We start from the raw sequence: 21304 nt of genomic DNA, 5'->3' as shown, positions 1-21304 counted from the left end.
CACATCCATTTCGTTGGCCTGAGGTGAGTTAGTTGCTTCTTCTGCTGTATCGAACGGGGTGGCCCTTGTTATGCATTCCGCATGTACATCGTTTGGTAATTTTTCTGCCTACTACACGGGTTCATCGTTTTATCGACACGATTTTACTTATCGGCATGTTTCTAGCTTTGGATGGATCATAGAGTTTCTTATTTAAATGTTATCCTATGTACACTATCGATAGTCATTTGCCAAGTCGTTCAAGTAAATTTCTTTGCATATCTTTTAACGTTTGGCCTATTTAAAGCCTATTTAAATCTTTTGGCCGTTTGGCCTATTATACAAATTCAAATTGGTCATGTATGCTATGCACAGCGACCAACCTTCAACGAAGAAAGATGTAATAGAGAGGTTTGAACCATCCATTAGTTTCCATTTTCCTTGGCTTACAATAATACTAAGATAATAATAAAATTACATATTGAAGTATGTAAAACTAAATTAAATTTGGATGGATTGGAGGCCTGTAGTGAGATAAAACGAGTGCACGTGAAAATTTTCACTCACCTCACGCCAAAAATTCTCATCCTCTTGCCCCTAAATGTATGTTTACTCCTAATTAACCTGAACTCAACATTCAGGGGAAAAATGATCAGCCAAATTGCCTGCATTTAGGCGCTTTTCGTGGATGAAAGTCGCATGCGAGTGAGAGAATGATTTCGCTGGAGGGATTTTTTAGTAAAAGCTATTGATTGGATTCAGCTGAAGATTTTCTCCTCACTATTGCAAAATGTGTTCCATTAATCCTCCGACTGTTAAAAAACTCCACCTAATAAATAACATTGTACCTTCAGAAAGATATGATCGAGGGAAAGGTTGCATATTAGTCGTTCATTGAAAACTATTGGGCATCTTCAATCCCTGGCTGGCGTCTGCTTCTTGGCCGAATTCCAGAAGCATCCTCGATCCTCGGTTAATAGATTGAGAAACGTTTATCCAATACCGCATGAGTGTTATGTGATCCTCTTTATTTTACTAAAGCATGGCCACCCAGAAGCCCAAATACCGCCACCAAATGCTTAGTAAAACCCAAATCCCCCTAAAATGCAAATCCAAATAATTTGATTTACACGTTTGGCATTTAAAATAACATACACACGCACACACACACACACACACACACACGTTTTAATATCGAAACAATATCAACGAATTGTTGCTATCGTTCGACACAATCGTTACACACGAAATTACCCCTCCCTGTTTCCCCGTGGAATTGCAGCGTACGACACACACACACACACACACGCAATTTGTCATTCGACAAAATATGTAAATTCCATTCAGTACGAGTTAACACCTCCTCTCCACAGCTGTTGACTGTTGTTCGAGATCCCGGGGGTGTGCATCCTTTGCAGCGGGACGATGACGATGATCACCTACAATGGCGAGTCACGTATCTATTCCTCTTTCTCGGGTTAATGGTACACACCCTTCAAGGTTGCGCTGCAGCCGACACCAACCTTCTCTCCTCCCGCTAGACCGGCCTGGATGCGCAATCGTTGGTCCGGACCATGCGCGTCCGGTTTTCCGAACGCCGATCGCATAAGACGACGCAAACAATTGCATAAGGAAGCATTGGCTGAGCTGGCCGCTGCTGCTGCTGGTGCTGAGCGAACGTGAACAATGTCACATAAAGCGAGCGAACACATCGGACGGTCAGGCCCTGCCAAAGCCAACCGGATGATGCAAAGACGAAAAGCGAACCAACGACACCTCTTCCATTACGACAATGTAGAGAGAGAGAGAGAGTGGGAGCGCACGGAGGGACAAATGCTCCGAAATCATCGACTGGCCCGGGTGAGGGGTACACACACCCCACGGTCCCTCTTGCCGCCAACAGAAACAACACTTGAGTGACATTTGAATTCGCAATAGAAACTACATTAAACACTTTTGGTACTCGGACGCGGCATTCGGACCATTCGGTGGCCTCTTTCGCGGCGCGATACGAATCGAATGGGAAGGAAGGTTCCCGATCGAGAGGACGCCGATCGCCACCACACCGCACACCGCGCGCACCAACTCTTGCATAAGGTGCTTGTGCCTTCAAAGAAAGTACCTTTTTTTAATGCTGCTCATACGCTGCGCGCTCCGGAACCGAAAGGATTGAGCGAGCCAGTGCGCCGCCTTCGGTTTACCGGCAGCAAATCAACTCCTTTAGATCGTTCGCTAGAGTCTACGGATCGCCGTTGCGAGACCCATGAATGACCGCGGAGAAATTTATGTAACTGATCAAGGACAGTATCTGGATCGATATTTCATCCACTAACAATCGCGCCTCCCTGCCAAAGGAACGATCATTTGCTGACGTTTTAAAGGCGCCTAATAGACCGCTGGATTGGGCGATTGGATAAGCCGCCCTTAAGACCGTCATTAAGACCTGAAAACGCGCGCTATGCAAGTTGAGCAATGCTGAGTATACCACAAAAATGCCACACGCATTCCAACCCCGCCGTGTAATGAATTTGTTCGCGAAGAAAGGCTAACGCACAGAACGAAGCACCGAGGACCGAGGAGCACGCAAAACGCAACATTTTCCCAGGAAAATGCAAACCAAGCACCCCCCCCAGTGACCACAAGCGTGCTGCCCGTGGTCGTGGTCGTGCCGCGATTCATCAATTTCAGGCTCTAATTGTTGCACGGCTTGACTGACTTTCGATGCTAATCAATCGCCGTTGAATGGAAGGCAACCACGGAGGAGCTCGTATTGCTTAAGGTGCGAAGGTGATAAGCGGGCTGGACAGAACACCGCCGTCTGGTGGTGTTTTATAACGCGCTGAACGCCGTTGATCGCAATCTGACGAAATTTGGTTACAGACAGCAGACAGCAGAACATGCGCGCACGAACTTGCTGGTTACTGCTGCTGCCGCCAGACCGTTCGTCGAAAGTAATGAAAGCGAAGTGTTTTGTAACATTCGAGAAGGATCATCATCAATTACAGGCCACTGTGTAGCGCGCTCACTGGAGCACATTCCAATGGGCATCCTCAACGAGTATCTTTCCCTTCGAGATATAATTTATCTCCCCAACTGGCCAGCCGACGCAACGGGAAGTCGCACTTAAGACACCCTCTTTTGCACAACGGAAACCACTGTGCGCCTCACTTCATTAGCTGCGCCGCGGAATAATTATCAGCCGCTGATTACGGCATCGGGGACTGCCGCATAAATGTCTATGATTAGAGGGTAAAGTAAGGAGATCCCGCGCTTCGCCCATCGTTATCGTCGCGATAAAACCACCGAACCACGATCAGTGGGACGGACGCACTGAAAATGTCATCGTCAACTACTCATCGCTACAACAATTACTTAAGCGAAGAAGACGACGACGACGACGACGACGGTCGGCATTAAATATGTCTCTATGCTACCGAAAGCCCTTTATTTTTAGAACCCGTTTTACTGCCCGGCATAAACGGCTCCGGTCTGCCGCCCCTCCTCTGGCGTTATGGGAAGTGGTTGTTTTATGACTCGAGCCCCAATGGTTGTTACATTATGCAAATGATCCTCGTCCACGTGCTGCTCGATCCCTCGGAAGGCAGGGAGGGAGGAAGCTGTGAAGTGAAATGAAGCTGCTAACGAGAGGAAGAGAGTGAGAGTAAGTGGCAGGCCAGGCTTTCCACTTCTTTTCCCAGACGCACTGTTCGCACTCGGCACCGATTATACACTCCAAGCATCGATCGTCGTACGTGCGCCGGCTCACGCTGGCGCGATGACGTGACGCTGCACGAGACGAGCATCCCGGCGACGAGGCTGGCTTACCGTGGAAATGGCGGACACACTAGCCCAACCCATTGACTTACATTCGGTAGCGGCGGTGCTCATGCCGCGGTTATGTCGTCGATCACCTGCTCGCTGAACGCTGAACGAACGACCAGATTCCCCATTAACCATCGTAGCGGGTGGGCGAGGCTCAAAAGTCCCTGGCGTTCGCTTCCATCTCGTGCTTATCATTAGATCACCCCGATTGGTGGCATGGTGTGTGCCGAGCGTACCCGATCGATCAATCGCACCACCAGCACAGGAGCAGCAGCAGCAGCAGCAGCAAACCGTCGATAACGATGCCAAGACGAGACCAACTGACCGACCGGCATCATTTCAGCGACGGTCCACGTCCATCGGCGTGTTTGGAAAAACCCGGCACGGCATCACAACAACACCAGCGAGACACACATAATCACTCTCCTTGCTGGCCGGCACGCACTCGAAGCCGATGTAACGCGCTCGGCCACGATGTTCGACATCGTCTAGGGGAGGAGTTGCACCGCAGCAGATGAAGAAGGTACTATCTCGGCCGCTCCTCTCGTGGGCCGATCCGGTCCGGGGATCCGAGGGAGGTTATGTTTGACTTTTTGGGGTCTACACACACTTTCCGGCGACCCGGTGCGCGCTGTGCACTGCATGCACTGTATAAGGTGCGGTTGTCTGCGTGCCACTCGTCATCATGATCGCCTGAGTCGTTGCATCACCGAAACCGAAACGTCTAGCAGCAACAACAGCAGCAGAACACCGGGACCGGTTGTACGTCGGTCGTCATACGTCACGACTGTCACTGCCACGGAATGGACCAGAGATGCATTCAACCTGCATCCCCTCCTTGTTGGCTACTTGTTCTTTGAATGCGGCAGACTGTGTGTGTGGAGCAACCCCATTTCCATTTTCACTTTTCTCATCACATTTTCCCAAAGCTCTCGACATGATGGGTGCCACTCACTCGCTAGCTCGTTGTCGGAAGGCGTCTCCATCATTTTCCTCCCCCCCGGGGGCAACTGCCCGGGGCGTGGCTCTCGGTAATCGTTTCGTCGGGTGTGACTGATAAGCGATGCATATACTAATGCGTTAGCAGATGGAACCATTAACGGTATTTAGCCTTCCCCCTTTCGGGTGAGTTGCGTTGCGCATCGGCAATCGGATCGTTGTTTCGTAACTTTTTTCTTCCATTTATTCGATTTAAGGTTCAATATCTTTGACTCTCTGGTGTGGAACGGACGAAGTAGCTGAATTAAGGAGCATCTACTTTTGTGTGCGCATGAGTTAGCGAGCGTTTTCCAGGGGGAAATTGGATCATTCCAAGAGTATATCTGATCTCGTTAATTTTCAAGTGATTTTTAAATCTTAAAACAACAACAAAAATTGAATAATCCAAAAGAGATTGTAAGTTGAAGAAATCCTACTAAACTGCGGAGGGGTGTTTGAAGTTCAGATACTTTTAGGGGATAGTTTTCAAACCATTGCAATCCCAACTTCAACCGGTCGCTGTGCTCAACGTAAACAAAAGCATCTTCAGGCCAATAAATCCACTATCACACATCTCGTCAGTATTTGAATGCAGCAGCACATTGAAGATGAGCTTCCGGTGCCTCAACAAGCTAATGTATTGGCATAATACTATTCGAGCAACAATTTGCGTAGATGAAGTGCATGGAAGAAGCCTTTTTGTAGACACAAAAATAACAAGCTAATTACTTTCGTTTCTCGCAGAGCAAATAAATAGCAGTGAATGGGGTAAAATAAATGTTGCTTTCAAAGTACCTCACACTCCGGCATGCGGCAATCAACATTCGAAAAATATGCTCCCGATATGGGTAAGGCAATGCGGCTCATGCTCTCGAGCTCAAGCAGTGAGAGCTCCGCTTGTCTCTGTTTTTGCAACTCGTAGCCCCAATCGATCGATCGAAGTGGTAGTCCCTCCAATGAGATCGATCATCCGATCCAAATCCGAAACGTCTAGATCGGAACCGATCAGCGTTGGCTCATCAGCCAAGCTTCATTGCATCATCGAAGAAAAAAGGGAAAAAATGAAATTCCGAACGCCATCTGCCTACGAGACCGAGAGCAGTAAAGATGCCATTCGACCGGGTCCAAAATGTTTGTGTTTGGTGAGGCCCTAAGGGATTATGGAGGAAATGTTTATGATCAATCCCGGGTTCCCCTTTACCTCACCGCAGTCATTCTTCTGCCCTTGTGCGTTTCCTTTTCTCCATCTCTTCCTAACTCTCTCTCGCTCTTTCCGTTTCACTTTCCCGATGATCTAGCTTCTTCTTCTTGATTCCGTTAGGACTGGTACGGCTTATTAAAACAATTTCGGTTTTGTGCACGCCTTCCCCCCCCCCAGATCCACTGATCTTCGTCTCTTTCTTTCCCCTTTTTCCGGTTGGAGATGGAAATCTCTTGATCGCGAGAAGTGATGGAATTATTAAATTCCATTCGATTCGGAACAGTTTAAACAACGTTGAGCATGACTTTACGTCACCAACGTCACCGTTTCCGGCACCGCACCACCATCTCGAGCCACTCGTTCGGATCCACTGATCTGGCTGATGCAAACTAGGACGGTCTTCGGTGTTCCAAGCCACGAAGATGCCGGGAAACAAGTTTTACTTCAAACCACGCAAACCACGTTGTGTTGCTTGCTTTTGTGAGCCTCTTGGTACTGTGCTGGCGCTAATGCTGCTGCTGATCTGGCAGCCAAAACCGGGATCGGGACATCCTGATGAAAGTGAACCACGAAAACACTCGGCAACAGCACTCGGCCGCGCATGAGAGTTGGCAAAGTCGTTTCCATTCGCCTGCATCTTTGCAAATAAAAAAAACACACACACACACACACACACACACACACACACACATTACCTGCATCCATCCGCCGCGAGCCCCACCCCTTCCCGCTCCGGTCAAGAAACAACTCATTCACCCATCCCTCCCTCCCCCTCCTCACAACCCCTTCGATCCCTCACCGGTTCAAGGCGAGCGCAGTGAAAGTGCTTTCGGCGACGGTGGCGGTTGCAGCGGCGGCGGCAGCGGCAGCGGCGACAGCGGAATGTGAGCGATATTACATCATCCCCCACATAAGTGGGTCGAAAAGCTCGAGAAGAGAAAAGAAGGTTTAGCAAACTGTACGGGAACAACCACAAAAAACCTCCTCCCCCCCTGCCACGATGCACACATTGCAGCCGTCGCAACAGACAGCAGATGGAGGAAAATAAACACTGGGAGTGGCTGTCGGAAAAGCCTCGAAAAGCTCGAAGCAAACACCCTGCGCCTGCAACGGTCGCACGTACGCGCCGCCAGCGGGCTGCTGTACGTCCTTCAAAACTCGCCTTCCTCCCAGCCTTCCTCCGTGTGTTTCACGGTGGAAGAAAGCAGACGATGACGACGGCGCCACCGCTCTTCTGATGCCGGTGGTACCGACTCCAGCCATGCCAGTACGTGCGCGACGAGCGGCATGATGAGGAATGGGTGCCATTTGCAGCCTAGGAAGCATTAGGCGTTTGCTGATTATCGTTGGCCGACCGTTCGCCATCATCATCATCATCATATGTAGCTCCACACATGCGCGGTACACGGTGGGCAATCGATGCTGGCTATGTCGAGAAGCATCGCAATAGAATCTCGCCATTTCCTCGTGGCAGTATAGGTAAACAGCGAACTCTACAAGTATGCGTGACAATTATCACCGGTTCGATAATCGAGATCCTTAACGCTGGGCCCGGTTTGTACCGCGCGCAAATGTTATTTGCGACGTTTCTCGCTTATGCGTGCATTGAAGTCTTTTGTGACGTTTCAAGCAAGGTAATCGGGAATGATTCCGGGTTCTAATAATTTTTATCGTGCTTGACATGCTAAACGTTCGCTCTCTCTTTCATTCAGAATGGACGTTAAGAGTAGCAGCAATATTCCATTTTTTTATGATTGTTCTTTTGTTCAGTTGCTGCATTCCATCATCAAGCATTCACCGCACCGATCAAGCAAAGTGTCACTAATCCGCTTAATGAAGATGCCATTAAGGGCAACTTTAAGCTCCAAATTTTGTTTCCAATGCCGCCACTTCCGACGCATACCGACTGGTAAGCGATACCCCGCGTTTGAAGCCACGCGATCCGTTAATACGACGCTTAACATCATCATCGCCAGCATCGCGCCTCAGCGATTAATGGGTTGGAGGATGCAGTGTCTGCTTGGCATCGCTCCCTTATCTCAGATGAAACACAGAACCTTAAAATAAAAACATAACAAGCAGATTAGGACGTCGTAACAGTGGCACGGGAAAAGGAGGAAACCAACGCGATCGTCCGAACGACAGGCGGCCTCGCGACAGATTATGTGGTCACCCCGCGGGTTGACTACCACTGTTGTACCCGGTAAACGATCGTCGTTAGTAGCTGGCCCTAGCTGCGCACCTTCTCTCCTTGCTGCCGCGATCACACAAAGCCCTCGATGTAACCCGCGCTCCAGAGAGAGCGAGAACATTGCGCTTGAGTAGCGGTCTCGAGCAGTAGCGACGACGAAGACGACGACGACGCCGGCGGCCTACAAACATCGGACACACATACACACACATGCATACCCTGGGACACACAAACGAAAACGGTTGTCTTGCGCGGGGCTCGCGCTCCTACTACTCTCACTTTCGTCCAGCCGCCATCGGGCCAGGGCTTCATTTTCTTCCTTCTTCTACGCTCGCTCTCGCTCTCTCTCTCGCGCGCGCGCGGGGAGGGGCTGTGGCTCCCCTTCGGTGCGTCCTACCACATCGCGGTGGACATGGCAAAGTCCGGAGTAACCGAGCCTAACACACAAGTTTTCAGCCAGCCAGCGCACGCAGCCACATACAACATTATTACGAACCGGGTGCACGGGGGGGGGGGGGGGGAGGTTGGTTGTCCCCCTCTCCAACGAGCTGCGCGCACATGGGGTCGCTCCCCCTCCCAACCGCCAATCGAACCGGGGGGATGCCCACCGTCATCGTCATCATCTTGGGGTGGTGATGGTGGTGGTGGTGGTCGGTACGCGGCGTTTTGGTTTTCAGGTGATTTTCGAGCAATATGCGACCTCAGTCTTACTTCTGAACTCGGGCTCGCGAGACGTATAGCGTACACACCTCGACCAGCGGGACTGTCGAACGCCAGGCCAAACTCTTTCTTCCCGGCTTTGCGGTTTGTCGCGGGGGGCACAGATCGTTACTGCAGCGTAAGAAGCGAGCAACCAGCACTAGCACATTATCTAACCGTCGTGCGTGCGTGCGTGCGTGCGTTCGTGTGTCGTATTTATTCAGAAGTGTGTCCCTGCTAGCGGATTAGCGAGTTACTGAGATGCTCATCGGAACATGAAGGACACGGACGGTGCGTGAAATTGTTGTGCGAAGTTGAAACAGGAAAAGGAATCTGAGCGCAAGGACTCTTTACTAATTTTATGTGGCCAATGCGCGTGTGTTGAATGTGCAGTGAATTGGAAATGGCATTTGTTTAGTTGTGTAGAAGGATGTGCTCTAGAGTGCAACGAATGTTCTACGTTCGTGTGCATTAGGACGATCATATTGCGATCATGCGATGTCAAGTGTACAATAATTGATGCCCTACATCGCACTGAGTGAAGCCCACGGTTACGGTCATGGAAATGGGATGTTTTCCCAGCTTCTTGCTCAAACTAATTCGATAAATGGATTCTATTCTCGCATGGATTGCCAGGGCTATGTAAATATCTATCTGCTGTTGCCAGCCCGATGAATGAGGCAAACATCGTGCGGATTGCACCTTCTACGGTGCGAGTTAAGCAAACCTCACGGCATCATCGCGTTGCCACCAATTGTTTTCACAAATAATCCGCGAGACCATCTTTATGGCGTTTGCTGGCCCTTTTGGCACTGGCACTAGCTCGCCATTTCATGAATGTGAGGGTTTTTATGCGTGCTGATAACCACATCTGCACGCAACACGCACGACCGTTTTCAGTTAATCGACCGCCAAACGAATCATTCCGAGAGGCGGCCTTTATGGATAGCGTGGGTAGCGTGGGAAGAGTAGTAGCGTCGTTCACACAGACACTTTGCAGCCATTTGTTCAACATGATTTTGTTTGTAAATTGATCAAAGGCGAGAGAGCATAAAGGCAAACAAAGTCAATATCAGTAGCAACCGAGGTGACCAAGTGCGATATCTCGAATTGCAAGCACACACAATCACACGCCGTAAGCGTGGTTCAAACTCTTCATTCCGCGCGTTGGCGGAAGTTAATGCGCAGCTCCCACCCACTTCGATCGGTCGCCTTCAGTGATCAGTTGATTGGAATTAACTCGCGATAATTCGCTTTCGATAAAACTGTCCACGGAAGGCGCCTGGAGCATTAACTTTTTGCCTCTTAAAAAGTCGCCGTCGGCGTTAGGCCCTTCTTCTAACAAAACAATTCCGATTGTGACCCCGACTCCCCGCGGGGGGGTGGGCTAACCATGCTGTGCAACAATAGAACAAGCGCCGTAGGGTACAGCAGAGGGGGGTATTACATCGGGGAGGTTTAGTTGAAGCTCGAGTAAATGTGTAATCATTATTGTGTTGGCGGCAATGATTTGGTTCCGGTTGCAGGTTGTACCAATAGTTCCAAGTTTGCTTGTACCTCGAAGGAGCAACAACAAAACTGTCACTCGATCGAATGCTGGTGACACAAAGTGGCAAGTGCTGAAGGAATGCGACGGATAGCGAAGCCGGTGTGAGCACCTCCCGGGGAACGCCTAACATCTGTAGCAGAAGTGCAACGTTAGACAGAGTGATTCCAAGAGGTAGTGATTGAAGTTGAAAGAATTGAATGCACCGCGAGAACGGAGCACGGAACCAGCTAAACGCTAAAACCGAAAGCGAGAAAGCAACAATGGAAGACGAGCAGCAGCGACAGCTTTGGATTATATTTCAATTGTAAGTATCGAAGGATCATAGTAACCCGCTTTTTGACCTTTCCTATCGTAACAACAGTTCAACGAACGTCCCATAAAATCGCCAAAAGCAAGGTGCAACAGGCTCTGTTCAGCAACCTCCTTTCGCCGACCCGGATACCGGCCACGGTCAGACGGTGCGAACCTCCCCCCGTCCCGAAAAAAAGCACCCTAACCTATGTCACCTCGATCGATCAAAGTGGTTCGCTCGCTCGATCGCCCTCCTGAACTGGCGACGTAATCGATAAGGAGACACACCGATGGTCCCCCCCCCACCCACCATCGTTGTTCGACTGACACACTTCACACCGGTTTGCGACGCCCCTTGAGGGGAGGAGGGAGCCTTTTGTCACTTTCATTTCCTCCCGGTTTTACCGCAGGAGAGCAGCGCGTAGCACGATCACACGATTGATGCTCGCGGTTTTCGACGGGGGAAGAGACGCCCCGATCTTCCCGACCATAAATCTGGTTCCCTCGTCTCTCACCGGGCAGGCAGGTGGACGCTGGAATTGGCCGCAACACCGGCGACGCACCCGGTGCTTGCGACGAAATGCAACCTTCGCGCGGTTATGCAACCGTGCGCGCAACATTATTATCGGCCATTATATCACTCCAGTGAACTTCAGCTCGTGGCAGTGCTGGTGGTGGCGGCGCGCCTTCAAGTCCATCGCAACAACCACTCGGCATCGCATCGGCATCGGTGGTCTCGACGCGGTTGTTTGCGTTGGTTCAAGGCGCACGCCCAAAAGGCTAATCAGCATCAGAAGGAGGCCCCTCTTCGTGGTGTGTGCAATATGGAAGATCTGCATCTTCGATGCACGCGCTAGGCTGTTGTTGGAGACTGTGAGCGCGCGCGTGTGCAGGATTGCACTCTAGGCTCCGCTTCGCGCCGCTGGCCGCTTTGATATAATCTGCCGCGAGTCATAATGCACCCGCCGAGGGTACACGTAACCGCGGGCGGCAGCACGTAATCGCATTGCCCACTCGCCATCGCCATCAATTCGCTCAGCTGACCGTAAACAAGCTGCAAGCGAGAGAGAAAGACAGCTGCTCCAACAATCCGTCGTCGATCGCATGCAATGCAACACTCGCTACTTCGTCTCCTTGTGTCTGGCTGGCTGAGGCTGATGTGTTTACACTTTTCAAGGTTACCTTCCCACGGGACTGTGACACGGGCGTCGATTTAAGCGTTAAAGGACGCAGCACAAAGCACAGCAGCATGATACACGGACGAGCGTAATGGAATGGACAGCGAAAAAGAAACTGCCGACTCGGTGATGGCTGACCCAGATTCGATTTTGATTACGTTTCGGGTGGATTTTTTTCGGCCCACTAAATGTGATCGGTGTTCGCGATCTACGCGAGCACGTGAGAAAGGCAGCATCGGCCATCGCGAATCAGGCGATGAGGTGAGCCGATGACCGGCCACAAATAACGGATCTTGCCGACGAGATTTTGTCTGGCCGGTTTCGACGGTATTAGCATTGTTGTCCCTGATGCGCATTGCATAATTCCAATCCTGAGACCGGTTCGCATCTTTCGCTCCCTCTCGCTGTCTCTTAAACAAGATGCACCGTTGTTCTCCTGGCAGGTTCTCCTGCAAGCTGCCGGCAGCTCAGCGAACGGTTTTTGGCAAGCGAAATCGTATTACACCGACCAGAAAAATATGGCGCGCGTCATCGTCGTCTTTCACGATACGCAAATTGGGCAATGAAGTGATGAGGCTCGGTCCGACCTTGGCCGTTCGATGATTCGTCATTCCTCCGCACCTCAGCAATTGGAATGTGGAGAAAGGTGTTGGAAGAAAGCTTCTAGAAAGGTTAAATTGCGCGGTCATTAGTTCGTGTCGATCGTTCGTGATGCAGCTCCAGCGCGGTCAAAACAATTAAACAACAAAATAGCGAGACACCGAGTGAAAGGCGCATCAGTAAGCGCTCTGTACGCCCTATGACGAGCTAGATGATGGAGATGATGATGATGATGATGCATAAGTGCCATTATTTCACGGTTTTGTGCCTCTTTTTGCGTCACTACCAGCCGAACACGCCGAACACGCCGATTGCCATCGAAATGCACGCAGCACATAACAGTAGTTACAGCTCAACTCATAATGCTCGCCACCCACCAGCCGTCCGATACGGTACTGCGCGGGTGTTACGGATGCAGACGCAGCACTCGACTGGTTAGTACTGTAGTTACTAGTTGTACCGAGCAGCAACTGGCCTCCAGAGGGTGGTGTATCATGTAGATCAGCCATAGTGACGGTTGAGCATTGGTTTGGTTTTTGGAATTCCAATCACGCTATAACATTCCTACGATGACCCTTTTTGGCAGTGACACATTAGCAGCAGTACAGATGACTCATCGACGTAATCGGTGCGCAATGATCGTAATCAATATTGTAGTCGATGCTTCGTGATAACAAAGTAGCATCATATGCCGGTAGCATTGCAGCATTTAACATTCATTTGCCATTCCTTTCACCACTGGAAGGGAAATAACGATGTTATTTCTTGCTTTTCTTGCCGTTGGCGTGAAGCATAAAACATAAGTCATAGCGTTTTGCTCTGCGGATGAACATTTTTTCTTGAGTGACGAATGTCATTACTATCACCTGCGGCAGTATCATACGCCGCATGATTCGGCCAATATGCTCCACCGCTTTCAACGTCTGCTCACGTCACCCTTGCCGGTGAACTCCGGTTGGATGAAAACATTACAAGCATCACAAGCAAATATGTGTTTTTATTAAACAAATCAGCAGCTACCGCTGCTCTTCCCCCTTCACTGGCCCGTAGTGGAATGAAATGATCGTCAATAGGTTTCTGCTGTAGCCCAGCGAAACCATCCATCATATGCCAATGATTGATTGATCCATGCCTCCGCGATGTGCGCAATCTAACATGAGCCATGTTTTTTTTTTTGTGATCATCCCATTGATGATGATGATTCTTGGCCGTGGGCACTGTAAATGAGTTATGTAAAGATAGGGAACCGGCCTCCCCAGCCCCACCTTGTCAGGCCTTATGTTGTGTGATGTAACAGTGTCCGAAATTCACACCTCGGACCGCACCACGTGGTGGTCAACTGTCCAAATGGTTCATTCGAGATCATATCGAACGCACGAATGCCGAGATCACGGTACTGTTCTCATCCGCAGCCGTGGGCGCCTTTGCCTTCCTCCTTGTACCTTTTATTCGGCCATCTCGCCAACGCCATCAAGTGTCTCCGATTGCTATCTTCAGGCGCGATCTCTGCGCCACTTGAATTCGTGAGCTACCGTGAGGCCGGCCGGCTCATGGTATCCACCCCAATCATCCCTCTAGACAGGGGTGGTTCCGTCCTGTTACATGCCCCTTCCGAGTACGGCATCATCATCATCGCCAACGACATTATCAAGCGGCGTTTCATTCGTCAGCAATTTCATCTCGGACAAGATATGCATTTAACAGACACACCACCAATGCGAGTGTCGAGACTCACGTACCATGAACAACTTTTACTTTTCATCTCGCGCCTGTCCGCCCCCTACCGGATCGGGCTACTACGAGACATCCTTTGGGCCCGATCTCGCACCCGTCCACCAGATCTTTGACAGCATCGCGGGCTGCTGCGTTGTCGAGCGCAGAGACCGGGAAGTAACTACTATCAGCAATCCATGCATACGATAAGCTGTTTATTTAGGTCTACAGTCCCCGCGACAGGCTCCACACTTATCCCCAGCTCCCTGGCCATCACTGACCTCGATTGTGTAGAGAGTTTTAGTCGAACTTCCCCATCCATCGCACGCGTGATGCAATCGTTAACCGGAGAAGGCAGATGTGTTCGACAGACGCGCTACATTCACGTGCGCTGAACATTATGCGCTTGGGTTTCGGAAGGCGGAAGGCCCGGGGACTGAGGCCAATACTTCCTCCTGCGCCAGTAACAAAGACACGGCGCGAAGCTTCTCGAACCGAGGCCACCACCGCCGTCAGAGGTACGAAACGAAGTGAAATGTGAAAGATGATCATAAGCACCAGTAATGTAATTTATCTCTCCTGTGTGTTTCATACGCTCGATCCTCTGTCTTACAAGCCATCACCACCACTACAAACTAGAGCACACGTGCAAGACGGGGTATGACAGCATGACAGCTCGCTCCATCCGACACTCTGGCTTTATGATCTCATCATCAATAAATCTCGCTTCGCCTTTCGCCGTTTCTTTTTCAACTCCATTTTTGCAATTGCACTTAGCGCTACAAGAGCTGCAGCGTACGTTTTACGGACATACGTTGCCGGATCCGTAATCAAACGTAAACAACCTTTACAAGGTAGAGATTATCGTAACAAAAAGTTATCGCAACCAAGAGCATCAATACGTCGAACATCCTTTCCGGTAGGAAAATCGTTGTTCCGCGAACGGCGCTGCTACCGCCGCTGTGTTGCGATAGTGGACACAAAATAACGTCAAACGTATGCGAGAGAGCGCGAGCGAGCGAGAAATTGTAGCGACAATCTAAATCCGTTCGGCTGGACCACAATTACGGCTTGATGGGACCGTCGCCAAGTGTCGCCAGACTGACCAACCGGCCAGCCAGCCAGCCAGCCACCGGCACGGAAGTGCAAAAACCGAAATGCATTAATCATAGCACAGGGGGCCACCTACAAACGAATGCAATACACCGCACTATTCCACCTTCATCGGGTTTAAAAATGCAGCGGAAAATCCGCCACTCCGTTTGCATTCGATGTATTAGCCTGTCTGTCTGGTGGCGTGGCGGCGTGTGAATGCTTGCTTACACCTACACGCCACACCAGGACACTGGTAGCGTAGGGACGAGGGGGAACATGTTGTTGAATAAATCTGTAACTTTCTATCAAACTTGTTTTGAGTGCCAACCGTATTAAGAGGGAAAACATGACGGCATGTGGCCAACGTCAACGGCATTTAATGGCGGTGGCAGCGAATTGAATTGTATCCGTTGCATTGCTATGAGCCATAATCAATGCGTAGAAGCATCCTATCACAATATCAATATTCTAATAACACGCCAGTGAATGAAGTTATTCCGACCCTTCTACACTAACGTGATATTGGTGCGCTGGGGCTGGCTGGATGAATGATAGTTCAGGCCACTTTCAGCGGGCGATGGGACAAAGTTTTTCGTGACATCCAGTCACACAAAAAGCAGCACAATGTATGCACGTTTCCATGTTCCACGTCTGCACTGCCAGTGCCAGTGGTACATGGCACAAAATGTCAAGCAAAACCGAAAGGTTAGTTGCTGCTGCCGTGCTCGCACACTTCCGCGTAATCTACGAAAGCTGGCGCCGGTGCTTCGACCCTGTCGTACAATGTACCAAAAATAGCCCATCAAGAGGGAAACGGGGTGCGCTGGTGCAAAGTACCGTACCATGTTAGTGGCATCTGCCGTTTCGCTCACCAGCGATATACTAATATTCGCGCTAATTTCCGTGACCAAAGCAACGGCGAAACCTTGTCACTGCTTTCGGCGAGGTGGCTTCACTGCGACGGAAAATGCCAGCACGCCGATTGCGAACGATTGACGTTCAAGGTAGCCGCGGATGGTATGTTGTTTGCGTGCTCGCTAAAATGAGGCTAACCGCACCAAAAGGACGCTTTAAAAGCTGGGTGGAACCGACTGCGCACCGACTGGTTCGCCTCAATTCGTGGCTTTATGCACATCCGAAAATGGAATCCATGATTAAAGGCCATCAAAATCATTTCCATACTTCCTGCACTGAGAAAAAGGAAGTTTTTTTTATAATGTTCAGAGTCAGACGACAAAATGCGCCTAAAAGTATACCACCATTAGCGATGTGACGCACAAATCCTTCGCTCAACGCACTTTCCCTTCGATGTGGATGGGCCTGATTACGAATGCACTCCATGTCGGGCTGCATCGGTCCCGCTGACCTTCGTTTGAATCATTAAACGCGAAAGAAATGGCTGTTTACAAGCTATTGTAACCGTGTTATCTTGTGTTTATGCATATCATTTACCATCTCGTTGCAGTCAGCCGCGGACTGAACGTAACAATATCCGTGTACGCATTGTAACGCCATACGCTTACCTATAGAGAGAGAGAGAGAAAAAACGAATGCTTTAATACAATGCCACTAAGCACATTTGACTAGAACAGTGCGAGCAGGAGTCGTTGCGCTGTAAACATTTATTATCGCCTTTTAAATGCTCCATAAAAGTCTGTATTTAGTCTCAGGCACAGCTACACACACGCGCAAACCCACAGTAAATTGCCATTTTTGACGCCTTTGTTCGTCTCTCCCTAGGTAATCGGTGAGCGCAGTGAGGGGGAGCCTCGTCCAGGATACGTTCAACGACACACCGTAAGACACTTCGCAAGCGCAGCACCGTGTCGCTTGATCGAACGAGGTCGCGACATCGACGACAGACGACCAGCGCGTCCAGCACAACTACGACGGTGCGGTGAACTATGTTTCGATGCACCGTTCCCATCGACGAGCAGCAGCAATACCTTACGCGAACAGCAAGATATTGGCGAAAATACCCAAACTCCTGAGTGCATATCGCATCGCCGTACACCCGTAACGTTACCCGTTTAGTGTCAAACCGTAGTGTGTAATTCAGTAAATTAGTCTTAAGGTCTATAAGAGTGACAGCAGCTTGGGACACCGTGTCTCAAGCGCCGGGCGAAGTAGAGAAAGATGGTATTCAACATACTGATAGCATCGTCTGTGATCAAAACGGCAACCGTCGTTGGCTCTAGTCTCTGGCTCATACCGTTCCTGCTGGGAGCCATCTCGTACTACCGGTACGATCGTGTCGATCCGGAATCGCGTGTCATCAACCAGGATGCGCTCTACTCGGAGTACGATTTCGTCATCGTTGGCGGTGGATCGGCCGGTGCGGTCGTCGCGAACCGGTTAACCGAAGTGCACCGGTGGAAGGTGCTGCTGCTGGAGGCCGGTCCGGACGAGAACGAGATCTCGGACGTGCCGTCGCTGGCGGGCTACCTTCAGCTCAGCAAGCTCGACTGGGCCTACAAGACGGAACCGACGGGGAAGGCCTGCCTCGGTATGGTAAACAATCGGTGTAACTGGCCGCGCGGCAAAGTACTGGGAGGTTCGAGCGTACTCAACTACATGATTTACGTGCGTGGCAACCGCAATGACTTCAACCACTGGGAATCACTGGGAAATCCCGGCTGGGGCTATGACGATGTGCTGCAGTACTTCGTCAAGTCGGAAGACAACCGCAACCCGTACCTAGCACGCAATCCATACCACGGCCAGGGTGGTTTTCTGACGGTGCAGGAAGCACCCTGGCACACGCCGCTAGTGGCGGCCTTCGTCGAGGCCGGCACCGAGATCGGATACGAGAACCGGGACATCAACGGTGAGCGGCAGACGGGCTTCATGATAGCCCAGGGCACCATCCGGAGGGGGAGCCGGTGCAGTACGGCGAAAGCGTTCCTTAGACCGATTCGGTTGCGCAAAAATCTGCACATCGCCATGAACGCACACGTCACCAAGGTCGTCATTGATCAGGATACGAAGCACGCCGTCGGCGTAGAGTTCTTCCGTGATGGCAAACGACATTATGTGCGGGCAAAGAAGGAGATCATCATGGCGGCTGGGTCGATCAACACACCCCAGATCCTGCTGCTGTCGGGTATCGGTCCGAAGGCGCACCTGGACGATGTGGGCATCGAGACGATTCAGGATCTGCCGGTCGGCGAAAACCTACAGGATCACGTCGGTATGGGTGGGTTAACGTTTCTCGTGGACAAACCCGTGGCCATACTGCAGAACCGGCTCGAGGCGGGCTCAGTTACAATGAACTACGTCATCAATGAGCGAGGACCGATGACCATTCTGGGTGGGCTGGAAGGTATCGCCTTCGTCAACACACCGTTCGCGAACATCACCGACGACTGGCCGGACATTCAGTTTCACATGGCACCGGCCTCGCTCAACTCGGACGGAGGAGCTCGCGTCAAGAAGATTCTCGGCTTAAAGGAGGAGCTGTACAAGGAGGTATTCCATCCGATCGAGAATACGTACAGCTGGACCATCATGCCGCTCCTGTTGCGGCCACGTTCGCGTGGTTGGGTGCGCCTGAAATCGAAGAACCCCTTCCACTATCCGATCATGAACCCGAACTACTTCGAGGATCCATTCGATGCGGCGACGTTGGTCGAGGGGGCCAAGATTGCACTCCGGGTCGGTGACGCCAAGGTGTTTAAACAGTTCGGCAATCGGTTGCACCGGAAACCGCTGCCCAACTGTCGACACCACAAGTTCCTGTCCGATGCGTACCTTGACTGTCAGGTGCGCACGATTTCGATGACCATCTACCATCCGGTCGGGACGGCAAAGATGGGCCCGCACTGGGATCCGGGTGCGGTGGTTGACCCGCGATTGCGCGTGTATGGTATCTCCGGGTTGCGCGTGATCGACGCCAGCGTCATGCCGACCATCGTCAGCGGAAACACGAATGCGGCCGTGATCATGATCGGCGAGAAGGGTGCTCACATGATCAAGGAAGACTGGCTCGGTCACGATCGATGAAAGGGAGAGAGAGAGAGAGAGAGAGAGAGTGAGAAAGAGAGAGTCTCAAAATTCGAGACCAACGGCACCTGCCACAGCCAGCCCTGCCAACCAGAACCAGCTAGATAAGCCGCCAGTCGTCGTGCCATCCTCAGCGCCAGCTCGAGATCATCGAGAACGCTATCCACACCTGTACATATAGCCAGCCAGCCAGCCAGCGTCAGCACGTCCACCGGCGTCCAACCAACTCATCAGCAACAACTAACATCCTCAATCCCTGGTGTCGGTGGGGATGTCACCTGTGTATGCCTTTGTATGTGTGCGTGTGTTTGTGTGCGTGTGTTTGTGTGTGAACGTGTTTTAGCTGATAGCTTTTAGCGTTAAGTATACCACGTGTTTTGCAATGTTTCGCTTTCACCGTGGCTAGAACGTGTAGGAAGAACGAGGAAATCAATAAACATCCAACGCTACCACTCTCAGAACTGCTCAATCGTTCAATCCAGTTTTCGATCGATCCCCGTACCATAAACACAGGCGAGCTCTTGGGCATCCCGTTTATCACGAAGGGCAGGTATGGTAATTAGTAGCAGCTCAGTATATCGGTAAGAAGTGGAGCTCAGGCGACTCAAGGTCAAATGGTGTGCGAGCAGTCAGCTCTAACAGCAATTCAATGCAGCCTCCCTTCATCGTATTCGTGCTAGATGTCCAGCACAACTCGTGCGTCACTGTTGGTTATGTCTCAGTCTTATCTAGTCGGCCAGTCTGATGTGGTCTGTGTGATCAAAGGAAAGAACGAAGAATTTTATAACACGCCTGCCCTTTTTAAGGTCAGTATTCGGATTCCCCGGATTTTGGTTTCATGCATTTAAGGTGATCCATGGCTTGTGTTTTCTGCTGTGTGCGTGTGTCCAACCGCTTCCTGAATTCAACTCCCTCACTGGGACAAGCGAACGAATGATCAAATGATCAACCAAAATTAACTATCATAGCACACCGAATGCAACAATGTTGATCAATGATTACTCTATTTTATTTTTGATGCCCTTGGATCAGATGCCATACTTTCTTCGACTCACGCGCGACAAAACGTATTCCAGTGACAATTTGACTGTAAACCTTGATAAGGTAAGTGAAAAATTCACCGTGAGAAACCTTATCGTTCGTACGTTCACGTTGATCACAACGCGGTGCGATTTTAGAGCGGGACGGTCGTCACATGCGCGCACCATACAGTCGTGTTGCTCTTCATCGAAGCTTGGACAACAAATCGTCGTGTCATGGCGTGCCTTTGCGATCCACAGTCTTACCGTGCTGTGCATCCTGTGGAGGTCGAACTCGACGTCGAAAGTGCAGGAAGATATCGGCAATGAACTGCTTTCCTTCCATCATTATTATTGCTGAAACAGTCTCCTTGGGTTCGTCATTTCTTTTTGACTTATAGTACCAGCTCTTGGAAGCTTCGACCAAGGGCATGGGGGTTGGTCACAGTAATTATTAACCGGGTCCCATCATCGTACGGTTGGGTAGGTACGGACCATCGCTTTGCAGGCTGACCTTTCGATCGCGCTACTCGTTTCCAGATAACGCAGTCAGGCTAAGGTTAATGCGCATCGAGGAAATAAAAAGCACAATTTTGCGATCGCATTGGTATGACCTCATCATACAAGGAATCATACAAGGTAAACTGTTTGGGCTCGTACACGTCATGAACAGGATGTAGGATGTGTCGACAACGTGCACGCACATCCCCCGCTCGGTAATGGAACTGCACGCACTGCACCAGTGAGGCGTAGTCATGAAAAATGTAACAGTTCCCATTAGTGTTCACTGATGACGGTTTGGCATCTTTAACTGTAAGAAAATCATGCGCATCGCTTGATTTATATTCTACCCAACTACTACACAAGGATGTCTCAACCGAGCAAATGGAGTTACCGGTTCTGTGGTTCTGTGGATCAGCCCAATACCAGAATAACAACTTTGGCTATAACGCGAAGAAGTCATAAAAAGGAAGGGAAGGTGTGCGT

The 21304-nt window shown here is 50.5% G+C and overlaps 2 protein-coding genes across 8 annotated transcripts in view; one reads left to right on the top strand and one right to left on the bottom strand.

Moving 5' to 3' along the window:
• The window catches only part of LOC125948887 (flotillin-2), a 135017-nt gene that overhangs the window by 81537 nt on the left and 32176 nt on the right, over positions 1–21304 (bottom strand). The gene's annotated exons all lie outside the window — the stretch shown is intronic.
• On the top strand, positions 8883–19649 carry LOC125948851 (glucose dehydrogenase [FAD, quinone]). Of its 3 annotated transcripts, none has more exons than XM_049675335.1 (3): positions 8883–9009; positions 10397–10723; positions 17037–19649. In XM_049675335.1, the coding sequence occupies exon 3, from the start codon at positions 17433–17435 to the stop codon at positions 19296–19298; it is 1866 nt and encodes a 621-aa protein (XP_049531292.1). In that variant the 5' UTR covers positions 8883–9009; positions 10397–10723; positions 17037–17432; the 3' UTR covers positions 19299–19649. The 3 variants fall into 3 exon arrangements, with proteins under 3 accessions (XP_049531292.1, XP_049531294.1, XP_049531293.1); XM_049675337.1 differs by lacking the exon at positions 8883–9009 and adding an exon at positions 9031–9161; XM_049675336.1 differs by lacking the exon at positions 8883–9009 and having other exon boundaries at positions 9172–10723.

The sequence above is a fragment of the Anopheles darlingi genome, chromosome 2 (assembly GCF_943734745.1).
Source record: "Anopheles darlingi chromosome 2, idAnoDarlMG_H_01, whole genome shotgun sequence".
Lineage (NCBI taxonomy): Eukaryota > Metazoa > Arthropoda > Insecta > Diptera > Culicidae > Anopheles > Anopheles darlingi.
Note: the sequence above shows the minus strand (reverse complement) of the source record. Positions and strands in the feature narration are given on the sequence as shown.